The sequence below is a fragment of the Motacilla alba genome, chromosome 4 (assembly GCF_015832195.1).
Source record: "Motacilla alba alba isolate MOTALB_02 chromosome 4, Motacilla_alba_V1.0_pri, whole genome shotgun sequence".
Taxonomy (NCBI): Eukaryota; Metazoa; Chordata; class Aves; order Passeriformes; family Motacillidae; genus Motacilla; species Motacilla alba.
Window position 1 is genome coordinate 41,194,625 of NC_052019.1, and position 14,362 is coordinate 41,208,986.

Below are 14,362 nucleotides of genomic sequence, written 5' to 3' on the forward strand. Positions count from 1 at the left end.
TGGAAAATCTTTTTTATTTACTGTATTTTACAAGACTACAGGAGAAACTGTAGTCAGATAGGAAAAAGGGAAGTGTAGCATAATAACTGTGAGTGTTGGAAATCCTTGGAATCTTCATCTACACAGAACTTAATTCTTTGTATTTAAAGATAAAGGCCAAAGTAACTACATGGACTGGAGCATCATTTGCAGGCTTATTTGTATGTGTACATTTTTTCCACGCTCACTTTTTTTCCCAAATTCTTCTTTGATATATACTAATAGTGATGATACGAAATGTCATGCACTTTTTTGGTTTATATGTCTGTTGTACTCATAAAAAGCCATTTTTGGACCAAATTTAATCTGTGTTTTAAAAAAAGCCAAACATATTTCTGACTGGCATTGAGAATACTGTCATTCTGTAATAAAATGAAGATAAGTATAAGTAGCTTCTAAGAAATTTGACAATCAGTGTTTTAAAAGAACGAGTTTGGGAAACCATCCTTCTTTCCTTACCTCCAATTCTGATCTGCAGGATTATACTGTCTCTTTCAATAAGATACTTATTCAAGTGCTTGAAATGCTGTATGAATACAAGTTTCCTGGGTATAAATTAGTTTGTAGAAGAGGCTGAATTCTGTGGTTCTGTATTCCTCAAACTACTTGTTTATATGCTTAATCTGTATCAGTAGTTTAATATATGCTTAAATTGTTGAAAGCTTGCTGTTTGAACATAGAATTGTTTTTGTTTCAGAGCCTGAAGTACTTTTACCAATGTATCTAGTTTTCAACTTCTCATTCTTGTCCCTTTGTCCCCACAAGGCAGATGACACTTTCAGAGACTATGGGATATTCATGTGCTCATGGTTGAGAAACATAAGTGTTTATCAGTGCACCTAGATATCACTCATGAGGATTTATTTCTTAGATGAAGTTGCGTGCCAACTTCCTAGTCATCAGGGAAAATGGGAGCTTTGAGGAAAAGAGACACATTTCTTTGAGCTTCTTATTTTTGCATGCAGTGCCAAAATGCATTCTCCAAGGGACAAAAGCTGCTTTGAATAATGTGTATTCCTTACCTTCACGTGGTGCTGATCCACAGAAAATGGAAAATATATTTTCTGGTAGACTGGAGTGTTGTAATGCAGCAGTTAATTTCTCCAAATCAAACAATCAGTGCATCCTTTTAATAAAAAGGGTTTGAATGTTTGAAGAGTAGAATTTGAGGGTTTGAACTCTGTCTTGTTTTTCCTTTCCACTTGTAGTGTGGTTAAGTGTATGTTTATGATCAAAGTGTCTTGCAATGAATGAAAGGGAAGAGAATTGAAATCTAAGGATTAAACTTTTTTTTTTCCATGTATTCTAAATAACAAGGTAGAAATACAGAGAGAGCTGTGTGGTTGTGTTAGAAGCCTCAGGCTGTTTTTAATTAGTGTGAGAAAAGATTAAACAGGGAGAACCATGGCAACCATGTAACATTTGTGAATGAATCTGTGTTTCCATAAGGCAGTTCCTAATGTGCAGTACTACATATTCTAAAATAAATGTATTCAAAGTAGGTTGGCGCAGAAACTACAACCCATATTTGGGGAATGGCAGTTAGAAATGTTCTCTGTTTATACCTTGAGTTTCTTTATTTCATGGAAAATGTAGACACGCCAGGATACTTGGGGGTTTTATGCTCATTCGTTGGCTGGAAGTGAAATCTACTGCTAGAAGTGATGTTTGTATATAATTAAACATCATTTTCTGCGTACAAAAACTGACCTCATCAGTTATTTATTTGGATTATATCTGGGTTTGTTGTTTCTTTCCAGTGACTGTTATGACACAGTGTGTATAAGATCAGCAAATACAGAAACTACTATGGAAATTTGTTTCTCATCAAATCACTGGTGTTCCATCATCTTTTCTCTGTTTATACGTTAAAACATCAAGCATGATGATTTCATGTCAGAAATCGTAGAACGTAAGTCTTTTCTTAATTGTTGGATGATCTGTAATGATCTGTAATGATATCCAAAGGAGTTTCCTCTTGCTGGAGAAGACACTGCCAAGTTCTCTTAAAGAGGGTGAGTCTTATGGGTAAATCATCCACATTGTGAGCCTCAGGAACTGAGTCAAATGACTCTGGGTAACTTTGTTTGGAAATTCATATTGGAAAAACAAAATCCAGAGGGAATATTTAAAATAATTAAAATTTTGTATTGGCTAGTTTTTGAAAAATGTTTTGTTCCAGTATCCTGACTTTAGTGTCACTCAAAGTAGTCACAGTTAACTATTTCTGGTGATGTTGAGCAGAATAATCTTTACTGAACTTTTTTCCTGTATGGAGTTTTCTGGCGCTGTCACAGAGCCACCATTTAAGTCAAGGTGCAATGTCCTTCTGTCCCTCCAGGAAATCTGCTTTCTGAGTTCTTTTCTCTGCTGCTATCTGGCAAGTGACATTATTCATAGCTAACTTTTACTGATGTGCACTGCTAGTGGTTTTCAATTCCAGGAATCTTGTACCTACTGTGCTGAATGGGGGACTGGACTGAAAAGGCCAGTCTGACATTAATATTTCTGTCTGGCAGCAAATGCAGAAGAGTATGGTGTAAATTAATGCATTTGAAAGGCAATGGAATTAAATAGCTCCTTCGAAGCTTGCAAACTTGGGCAATAAGTGGTTGTGCTGCCTGACCTGGTCACATTGTAAAGTAAAAAAATAATACCTGAGTTAAAATTTCATCTTGCATAAATTGAAAAGAAGTACACAAGTATCTGCGGTTTCATTATTACCAATGACTTAAATTTTGTGTCATTTGGTTTTAATCTCACGTGATGTATCTTTTGGGTCAGTGCCTTTGTCTTTGAGGAAAACTTAATTTTCTCTCAATAAGAGAGGTAGTATTGGTAGTAGAAAAGAAAGTTCTCCGCCTGTTGAATGAATGATGGAGTATGCTTTTCTTTTTACAACTGTATTGCTATGTCTGTAGGCTTGTTGCTTACCTGGAAATTTTATTTTTCTCTAATCTGGCATGCCACTCTGTCCTTTTCTTCTTTCTTGAGGTTCTCCTATTTTCTCTCTGCCCTTTATCATAAACTCTGCATTCCTCTTGTCCTATCACACATCTTTGCTGTATATTGGCCTGCAGGGAATAACAAAGCTGCTATAAGGTACCATGGATTTGAGTGCCTCTGTCATGCTTCAGTGTTCCCTTTTCCACTCAGATAAATGTGAATCTGCCAAGCTTTGAAAAAAATGTTGTTGAGCTAAATGTTTGGCCTTGGTTTCCTCTATAGGCAAATATGTTTATTTTACAAAGAGCAATATTATTACTTACAGATGTGATTTGAAAGTGATCTAAGAAGAGAAAACTATGAGAGGTATCACCAGTACCTCACACTTTTGTTTATACAAAAGCACAGTGATGTCAAGTGATGGAAACAGAGACTTTTGTTTCATAGGAAAGATAAATATTGCAATAGCAGAAATTAAAATTATTTCAAATAGAGATGAAAGAGTGAAGTAAGGTTTTCTTTAGAAAGATGGTGTTAAAATTCTTATTAGTAAAATATCAGAGTTATATTTTCATTGTGGAAGTTTTTAGTAATTTCCAGTGTTTCCAAAATTGAAGCTGTCCAAACCATTTCAGTGCTATTTTACAACTGTTTGCCTGGTGAACTGCCAAAGGACCTTGGGTCTGCAGGTGGGTTTTGGGTCTGCAGGTGGGTGTGCTATGCCAACCAGGAAAACCTCAGAATTCTATGTGCTTTAAAACAAGTTGGAATAGAAATATTACATTGCCCCACAAAATGCTATAAAAAATTCAATAGGGATTGGTAATAGCTTCTTGTTTCTTCATTAAGGAAAAGAAACTTGTGTTTATCAAAAAGGGAAGGAAGGGAAGAATAAATTTCAGCTGTCACAAACTGTGGGCTTTCTAGAGTTTTGTCTAGCATGTATCAGCATACAGATGGAAAGGTCCAACACCACTGATATGACAAATGGTTTTACCTGGTGGATTTTTGCTTCTTACATTTTTTGATATGTTTGTGGAATTCTGGAAGCAGAGAGAAGTCACAGAAAGGTCACAAAGCTTCAAGCCAAGATAAACAGCCTGTCAGAATATGTTTAGGAAATGACAGTATAAACCACAGAAAAACATAAAGAAAGGAGAGAAAAACATATACTCTTGGAAAAATACATTTCCTGGTTGCAAAGCTGTTGAAGCTTTGAGCTGCTTATGTTACTTCCTTGCTCCTTTCCAGTAAATTGTCTTTGCTCAGGTTGTTGATTCAATCCATGTTCCCATGCACAGGCCTTAGGGGAGGGGAGTAGATCTTCTGCAACAGGTATAACAGAAGATATTGAGGGCATTATGCCTAAAGGCCAGAGCATCTTTAGTCCAAAGAAAGGAGATTGGACTGCCTTTTTGGCCTAAATTTTACTTAGTAATATTTAAAAAATACTACAGATACAGCATCAGAGCGTTTCTTAAGTCATTTTCAAAGAGGCTTGTGTTTGCTCCTTTGCACGCTGCTAAGAAAAGTAGGCTCTGCGTTGGCAAGTTCAACATGCATTTTACCATTTTCTTACTCCATTGCAGCTGTAAAATGGCATCTCAGTTCTTGGGTATTTATCCTATTTCTCTTGTGTTTCAAGTACAAGCTTCTCTTGACAGGCAAATAATTTTCCATGGCTGTGCTATTGTCCCTGCTGCTCCTTAGCCCTGTGACATCAGCTGCAAAATTATGTAGCACCATAATGTAAATGCTAAAGCATCTGAACAGCTTTGTTTTGTTGTTTTTACAGAAAATTCAGACATCAGTCTAGATGTGTGATGAGAGGAATTTTAGTCTCACAGAAGGCTTTTTGGTGGGCTCTTGCAGCACATTTAGCCTAGATAACTGACAGGAATAAAGTTATTGGCTAAAAATGTCATTATCCAAGCTGAATTTTATTTGGTTTTCCAGGATACTTATTTCCCTCAAGTTTACCTCTCTACTAATGGAATTAATTAGCTTTTATTTGAAGGGTCTAGGATTTAAACTCTGGAATTTGAGTTTCTCTTTTACTTCAGGTGTACCACAAGACCAAAGAGTGCAATAAAAAGCATGCAAGTTAGGTAGAGGCCCTAAGCCCCCTGACTCCCCTCAACATCTTAAACCTAAGTCAATATATGTAAATATTAGCTTATTTCACTCTTTAAAAATCAAAAGGGTAGGTAATTATTTCATATTCTTAACTGAAAAATAAAAAGGTTATATTTAGAAATTTCAAAAGCTGATCTTGAAAAGAAAAATAGCTTAGCGCTCCAAATAAATTTGATAAATGTGTTGAGCCCTGAGGCCTTAGTACAATTAATGTACACATTGCCTTTGTAATAAGTTGTATACTTGATCATAAAGTAAAAACACTGGTGGATCTGTTAAAGGAATTAGTTTGTGTTTGGGGGAAAAAAGATAATGATAAAGTAATTAGTATCATAAGTTCAACAAAGATTTAAAACTGTGGTACATGGCAGTAATGGATTTTGAACACAGTTAATGAGCATATTCATTGCATTCATTTTTAATTAAGTGGAAAAAATAGTGGTCCTTTAAATGGAGATAATAAATGTGCGAGTCAGTCTTGCACAAACATGCAACACAAGAATTTATTGCCTGCTGTCTAACTAGGGAACTGGGAATCATTATAAAGATTAGATTTACTAAAAAAAATCCAGAAAAAGCTTTAGTAGAAAATGTTTATGAGGTAATAATTTTCACATTAAATATAGTTTGGCATATTTGGTAGAGTGTGTTTGTGCGCATGTTTTTTAAAATATGAGCTTTTGCTATCATCAGAGGTAGGACTGTTTGTACCCTTGAAAAGGACTCTGCTATTTACGAATGTAGATTTATGTGAGATGTATTTAATATATGACTGCGCATGCAAGAGGACATAAAAATATCAGAAACCTCAAAACTTTCACAGAGGTTTGTTATGCTCATGCTTAGGATACAAATTGTGGTTTAAAAGTAAAAACTTGGCTGGGGAAGCTGGAACTGAAAACAGCTGAGCACTTGCCCTGGTTTAACCAGCACACACTCACCTTCCCAAACCACCGGGCTGTGCTGCCACTGGGGGATTCAAGCTGGAGCAGGGAAAACAAAGCTGAAATGCTCAGTGTTTATCCTGTCAGTGGGCGGCTGGGGAGCTGACATGAAGCAGGTTAAAGCACTGAAACCAGATGTGCCTTCTAGAGCAGTGGCTTTCCATGTTTTTATGACTTGGGAACCCACTAAACGTTTCCAGTGAAAGCGAGGACCTTTGTATGGCATACTGAAGCTTACTGATGGTTGACTGGCATATCTTAGTTACCTTCCATGGATCTGGTTGAAGCTGTTCACCGATCCCCAGGGATACCCAGACCATATGTTAAAAGCAATGAAACTAAATCAAACTAAATATGTTTAATTCTCTCAACGTTCCCTACTCATATGTTTCTTGTCAATATTTCCACAATACCAGGTTCTTTCTGACATGCAGTGAGATCTAGGTCTTTGCTCAACAAATGTCTTCTTGGGATATTCATCAACTCCTTCCAAGTTTCTCTAAGCCTTAATTTAACCTTTAGGAAGTTATTCACCTCTGATATTCCAGGACAGCAGGTTTTCCGTACCAAAAACCAGAACGCCCTGAACTTTCCCTGGTGGCATGCAGTGTACTGCTGGTGACATTGCAGCACAAATTACTGTGCCACTCAGGCAATTACAGCCTTTTTCTTCTCTGATTTTATTCTGCCCTGTCACACATGTGGTAATTGCTTTCTGTACAAGAAGCAAAACCATACACTTGGGTCTCTTCAAAATGCTAACTCTGCTTTTATTTTCTTAACCTCACTGCATGATTTTATTATGTATGTAAGTCAGTAGCAACTTGGGAGCTAAGTTTAAAATAGCTGGCTGCATACTTTTAGTGTTTAAAAAAACAAAAAAAAATTGCAGAGTCAGTTTATTGGTTAAATTAGGAAATTTATAGAATTTTTGTCAGTAAATAAACATTTTATTTTCTTTTCTGTTCAGGTATGACTTTGTAGAAGTTGAAGAGCCTAGTGATGGCACTGTTTTAGGGCGCTGGTGTGGTTCCAGTACTGTGCCAAGCAGACAAATCTCCAAAGGAAACCAGATCAGAATAAGATTTGTGTCTGATGAATATTTTCCTTCTGAACCTGGATTCTGCATCCATTATACACTTCTTATGCCAGTAAGTAACATGTTTCAGATTGAAACATTTCAGGATACAAAATCTTTGAAGTGGTAGCTCTAAAGAATATTTTAAGAGGGTAAGATTAATTGCTGTTTATTTCTTAAGAATAACAGTGTGCAATCTGTCTTCCTGAATTGTACATTTTGTTTCTGTTTTTAACTGAGTGTTCCTGTGGTTCTTTTTGGATGGCTTTGGACTAGGAAGTTGTGGGCTCGGTTGTTTGTGTGGAAAATTCACTAAAATGTTTGCATTCTCAATACTGTACTGTGGAAAAAAAAAATTCCAACTTTGAGAAGACAGATCAATTTATGAATCAGCAGTATGATGTTGAGAGAGGATTGGGAAGTTACAAAAAAGAAACTGATATTAATATTCTTATTAGTCAGCTGCTATTAGACATACTCAAACAGATGATTATATCTAGTTCCCAAACAGAAGAGTTCTTATGATTCTAGGTAGTTTTATTATAGAGACAAAGTAGACAATCCATAATATTCATTTTTCACTGCATTTTCCTTGTAATCTGTACTTTGGACTTCTCTTGAATATTGCTTAAAGCTTGTAAGTCACAGATATTAAACTTATCATTGTCTAAAATGTGACTAATTTCAATGTCAACAGTTTTCTGTTACTATTTTCATGAAATGAAAGACCTGTGATAGCAAAAAAATGTTTACAGAATTTTAAGGGTGAGATAATGTCCTCAAATATAAAAATACAGGAAATCAAGAGCTTTTTTAAAAATAAGTATTCCATATTTAAAGTGAGTAAGGACTATTTTTTGTTAAATTCCTCATAATTCACTTTCACTCTCCTCAGTAGTCTTGTGGTCTGTGGTACTTGGTTGATGGAAAATATCTCCAAGCTCAAAAAAAAATTGATCAAAAGAATCCATGTTGTAACCCCACTGAAATGTGCTTCACTCAGAATGCACTTGGCTGGCTTTATTTTCTGCTATTTTTGCTCCTTCTCCTCATTGGCAAAATTTAAGTTATTGAGAAGGATATATTTAGAATGCTGATGGTGGTGTCAGTGTAGTGTAGTGGGGGTGAGATGGTGAGATGTTTGTGTGTGTATATATATATATATATATATTATTTATGTGTGTTGTTTTCCTATAAATATTTTTAGCTACTTATGCCTAGGGAAGAACTACTTCTTCTAAAGAGACTTAAGGTTTGATCTGCACATTTCACTCTTTTATGAGTTAGAATAACTTTTGTTAGTAGAATGTTATGACCCGATAGTGGTAAGCTTTAAAATTCAATAAAATGTCAGTCTCCAAACTTGAAATAAGGCCAGGTTTAAACATCAGTACACCCGAGGGCAAAATGTAATAAGTGTGATTACTTTTAGAAAATAGTAAAAGAAAATCAACAATTACATCTATTTGTGGGGCTGGTGCCAAATTCCACTGTCACAGCTCTAATATTACACCCTACCTGCTGTGTATCTATCTAACTCATGTGTGATCCCATTTCTGTAGAACTGATTAAACAAAGGCACCTGAAAATAAGTGTATATGTATAATTATTTTTGTGTCTTGCTGTACAAATGGACTGAGTTTATTCCTTCGTATTTGATGGGGAAAACCAGTGAGAAAATTTAAATTACCTGCACTCACAAAACAATGGTTTAATGTTCAAAATAGTTACACCTAACACATGCAAGGGACAAGAGCAGCCCACTTGCTGTCATAAGAATTTGGAATGAGTCCCAAAATGTGCAGTATAGCAACTTCTTATCAGTTAATTTCTAAATCTACCATGAAAAGAGCTGTGATCTTTTTCAACAAAAAATAGTTTTTTTGCAGAATGCAAAATACAATTACACATTTTAGACAGCAGATTGTAAATTAAATAGATATTGTTTAGTTCCAAGATTAAACCTTCTTCTTGTACCTAAGCAATTGAAAACCAATACCAAAAAAAAGTACCTTTCTTTACAACTGTAAAGTTATCTTATCCAGCTTTTCAAGAGAAAATAAAATTTACAGCCCCCCTCCTGCATCCCCACAAAAAAAAAAAAAAAAAAAAAAGAGGTCAGCTATAGGAATGAGCTTAAATTTTAAATAATCCTTGCAAAATCATAACTGATTCACTAAACGATTCGGTTCAATGAATTGGTCCTAAACAGTTAATTTTTTTACTATTTTTTTTTGACAAGTAGTGGTGGGGGGAGATGCCTGGTAGACTAGAAGTGAGAGATTGTTTGGGGAGAAATGAAGCAAAACTGAAATAAAACAGTGCAAGCTTGTTTCTGTATTTGAAGGCCACACACAGAGAGGGGCACTGGACACATTTTCAGGTCTTTTAAAGAGCAAGAGAAATGGCTTTGTTTAGATCTGTTGTAATTTATTGTGTATATATATGTATATATATAATATAATTTTTTAGTTTGTTTTTTTTTTTTACTTTGTATAATATATTTCAAACCAACTTCTCACATGACAAGTAGTAGGAGAATGGCTGTTGATCTGATTACTTTATTTCTAGGATTTAGTCTCTCTAAAGAAAGGACTCACAGCCATTCCAATGTTAGTGGATCCAACCTCATTCTCTAGAAGGTTTGATGTGGGATTGAAGACACTGCATAAAAGCATTGCAGATACTGTACGCATGCAGAATGTTCCCCAAGAAAAACATAATGCTAGTCATCAGATTCTAACTAATTAGATCTTCGTAATTTGAATTTCCATTTTAAATTGAGTACCCTGGCTGCATCTGGAACTTTCTGTAATTCTGGTCTTATTCCCACTTTCTTTCCTCTATTTTACAGTTACAAGTTAGTTTTGTCTATGATACCGTGAAGTGGAAGCAAGTGTTGAAAAAGCTTATTCCTATTAAGCAAACATAGTTTGTGTTATTCCAAAATTATTATGCTCCTTTCAGCACAGCTGTTATTCTCAGTCACTCTTTCATGCTCTGCCCTGTCACTTATTCTGTGCTTACTGGTGAGCTGCTTTATTCTAGTGATGGTTCTCAGTTTTGGACCAGCTATCCATTTATTAAAAGTCATGATTTTGGCAGCACTGTGCCACCTAAACCCTCCTAGAACTTTATTGCAAAAACAATCCATATTTAATTTCTTTTCCTCTTCTTCTCACTTGCCCTGTAGCCACATGAAATTGAGGGAGATCTTATAAACTCTTATAATATACATTTGGGCCTCAGTCTTCCTAGTGACTTGTTTAGTTTAAACTATGTCAGTTACAAGTTTGGCAGAGAAAACTTGATGTAATAAAGTCCATTGTTAGTTGGGGAGCGGGTGAATGGGATACTTGATGCCTGAGGTGCCATTAAGGAATGCATGACTGATTGCCAAAGTAGTTATTAATTATTCAGGGCACTCAGAACAAAGCAGCTCCAGTTAAAGTTGAAGCTGGGGGTGACTGTATTCCCCTTCTTTTTTGGCATATGGTAGCATGTCATTTGTCATCAAAGATCATGCCAAAGATCTTTGAAAAGAACAGATTTAACCCTCTTTTATGCAAGCAAAGATAAAACTCCAAGAAGCTGTCTAAAGCCTGACCTGATTTAAAAATGATGTTGGGTGGTATGGGATTTTGATGCAGTACCTGCTTGGCTACGTGGGTGTCAATCCAAGAGAGTGGTCTGGTTTGGTTTGCTTTTATTTTTTCCCCTTTTGATGCAGGTATTTTGTTAGTATTGCTCTTGCTTTTAGCAGTAATGAAAGTTAAAAAGCTACTCTTTTTAGAACTATGTAATAATACTTCCTTCATTTCATCCAAGTTGGCTAAGCTTTTGGCTTTGCTTTGCTCTTTAGAGATTGAGCATATTACTTTTTTTTGTGGAACCTTTTTAATTTAGCTTGTTGATTGAAACAGGCAAATAAAATTAAAATACTATTAGACAAAGTGCATAAAACTAGAACAGAGAGGAAAGCTTGTACCTTGATCTCACTTCCTATCATAAGTCTGTAGATTTCACAGCAATCAGTATGTTTCTCATGTGTTTGTGCCGAAGGCCAAGAGATGCCTAACTGTGCCTGCAATAACTGGAAATCCATCCAGAAACATCATAAAGAACATTACTGATCTGCTAAACAACGTTTTTTCTACACTCTCTTTAGAAGTGGTCAAAAGGTTTTAGAAATAAAATTATTTCAGGGTTCTTTAAGCCAAGGTGGTAGGAAGAATCAGGGGAGTGAATGAGTGTTATGTAGCAATTTGCAATTCTACATGAAGTGAAAAAGAACTGTGAAAACCCTTAATGTGGTGGGAAGGACTCTAAAACAAAACCTCTGTGTTCAGAGTTTCCACTGATTAGGTACAGTGAAACCTTAGTCTAGATAATTGAACAGGCTACTACGGATGTTCCAGCGTGCAAATTCCATTTATTAATTTTCTTCGGTGTGGCAAAAATTCATTGTAAATCAAAAATGTTTCGGAATGAATTCTTTCTTGGAGATTCCACTTTGCATTAAATTTTTGTTTAACATCTTGGATGAGACAATTTCTTAGATGAGACATTAAATATTATCCCAAAATACATACATAGGAGTGAAATGCTTCAGTTAACAAAAGAAAAATGCAAAAAGTACAATCTGAGAGTAGCTATTATCCATGGGACTAAAATGAGTGATGGGGGAAAAAAACCTTTGAGGCAAAAGAACCTCTGACGTATACTGTCTAATTAAATCATAATGCCTTTCTTTCCTGTGACCATATCTTATTCCTTCCCATGGACATCATAAAAAGTTTAAAGATCTGTGTGTGTGAAGCAGACTTGCAGAGTGACAAGGTTAGACAGGAATCTAGCAAGACTATGGACCTGCACAGAAGTCCATAGAAGTGTATCCTTAATCTCCACAACCTGAGGTGTCAGTGAGGATTTTCTGAGACTCTAAAAGGAAGAGTGACATTTTGAACCATTTTGCTGTTGTCGTTTAGTTCTCAAAAGGAATGAGTATACTCATCTGATAGCAAGTTTTGTATTTTGAAGGACAAGGTTCCTTTAGCTTTGGCCAAAATCTGAATGCAGTTTCTCATGTAGAACATATAGCACAAACCATTTGTTTCATATTTTTCTGTGATGTTAGTCTTGCAGTGGATGAGGCTGAAAAGAATCACAAATTGTTTCACTGTTTGTGGAAAAAAAGTAATTTAGATTCCTTGGATTAAACTTTTTTACAAATTTATCATGTATTTACTAAGATTTAAGTTCATTGATTTGGGAAGCTTATTGAATATCACATCCTGTACCACTGAGGCAAGAGATGAAAAATGAGCTAATTTTCTTATTTCTAAATAACTAGCAGTAATTTCAAAATTAAATGCAATTGCATTAGCAAAAATGTCATGCTTTGGTGTATTTTTCTTTTTGCAAAAAAATTCTGTACAAGTTTTCTTCCTGAAAAATTCCGAAGTGTTCAGCAAGTATCAAAGTGTTTTTTATGGAACAATTATATGTCTGAAAACTCTTTAATTTTTAAGTTTGGGGGCTTTTTTTTTTGAAAGAAAGTGTTGAGGGGCAATCACAACAAGTGACATGGACAAGAGCTCATGAAAACTACTGTCCTTTTAGTTGTCTAGAGCATTATGTCCAAATTAGATCACTCTCTGTCAACTTGTTTCAAGCAGAAATTATTACCATAAGCAAGAGATGGGGTAATGCATCTGTCAAGAATGAGCAGGCAACCTTCATTGCTCCTTGTCCCAAATAATGTCATTGATCACACATTAACCCTCTCCTCCCAGACCATAGAATGATTCAGTGGAAACAATTAAATACCCTTAAAAGTGAAAAAGTTTAGAAAATGTATTGGAAAAGTATTTCAAATACATGAGACAATCTCTTTTCTTCATTCTCTGTAAATTACCCAAAGGCTTTTATTGAATTGCCTTTAAGTAATGAATATTTATATTTTCAGGGACTCTTTTTTAGTACTTGAAAACTTTATTAGTGTCTCATAGCATTTCAGCAGAGAAGTTTATGTATGCATATTTAACTTGGAAATGAGTTTTACGTGGTCTATCATTTACTTCTTTGTAGTGTTCTAGTGTAAATTTTAATGTTTTGTGCTCTGCTGTTTTCAAAAATTTAGAAGTTTTGTATGAGGGTCCTCAAACAACAAAAAAAACCTTCAAGCAAGGCTGTGACTTAAGAGCAATCTATATATATATATATAAAAATGTCACTCTTCAGCTGCAAACTCAATGATGTCATGTAATTGGAGCTTTGGATGCTACTTCAACAGAAATATTTCACAATGATGTTCAAATGTTCTTTTAGTCTTGCAAGATCATTCTGTAGTCATGGTTCAAGTTTATTTGTTCAATCTAATTGATCATATCTATCCTAAAGAATGCAGTGTCTCAATGATTCATAATTTTTAATTTAATCATTTGCTAAATATTTTATGAGCTAGTTTTCACTTGATGTGTTTGCTTTAAAAAACCCAAACCATCCTCCCCGCAAAAACCCTGAACAAAAAAAGGCATCAAAATGTCCACACACAAAAACCCCACAAAAAAAAACCCAAACAAAAACCACAAAGAACTCCCAATACCACCTTCCTCTTCCCCAAAGTTTTTTTAGCAATCCATATTTTTTATACTTTAAGTACTACAGAATCATCTAGTTGACTATCCCCTCTCCAATTTTTAGGATCAACATTTTTGAGAAAGCATGACGATGGCTTCTCTACAAATTCCAAAGCAAAGTGATTCTATCCCACTCTGAAAGTAATCCCCTGTGTGACTGGCACAGTCCTGATTTTTTTTTTCTTTCAAATCACACTGAGACTTTCTGTCTGACATGATTGCTAACTGAAAAAAAGGTAAGCAAATGTACATTTGATACTAGGTTTCAGGCAGCACCATCGTTTTCAGTTATGCCATTTGGGTGCATTCCTGTTCTGTCCCTATTCACTGTTAGTGTCTTAGTCATGCCACAATCCCATCCATTGCCTCACCCCAACAAAACAGGCAGTAACTAATTACAGTGGTGTGTACTATACTAAATTTTCCTACTGTGATTCTGGTAGGAAAAGGCAAAAGCAGAAATGAAATGAAAGTTGGGATAGAAGAGTGCAACTTCTCAATTTGTTTTATTTTATTTAATTTTCACATGCTAGATCTCTGAAGGGGGCAGCTCTAGACATTTGAGACAAACTCAGCTG

General features: G+C 35.3%; 1 protein-coding gene across 1 annotated transcript in view; it reads left to right on the plus strand.

Annotated features, from left to right (window-relative positions):
- The window catches only part of PDGFC (platelet derived growth factor C), a 119,866-nt gene that overhangs the window by 81,003 nt on the left and 24,501 nt on the right, over positions 1-14,362 (plus strand). The window contains exon 4 of the mRNA XM_038135312.1: positions 7,036-7,216. Within this exon, the coding sequence (XP_037991240.1) occupies positions 7,036-7,216 (181 nt within the window). The remainder of the gene's footprint in view (positions 1-7,035; positions 7,217-14,362) is intronic.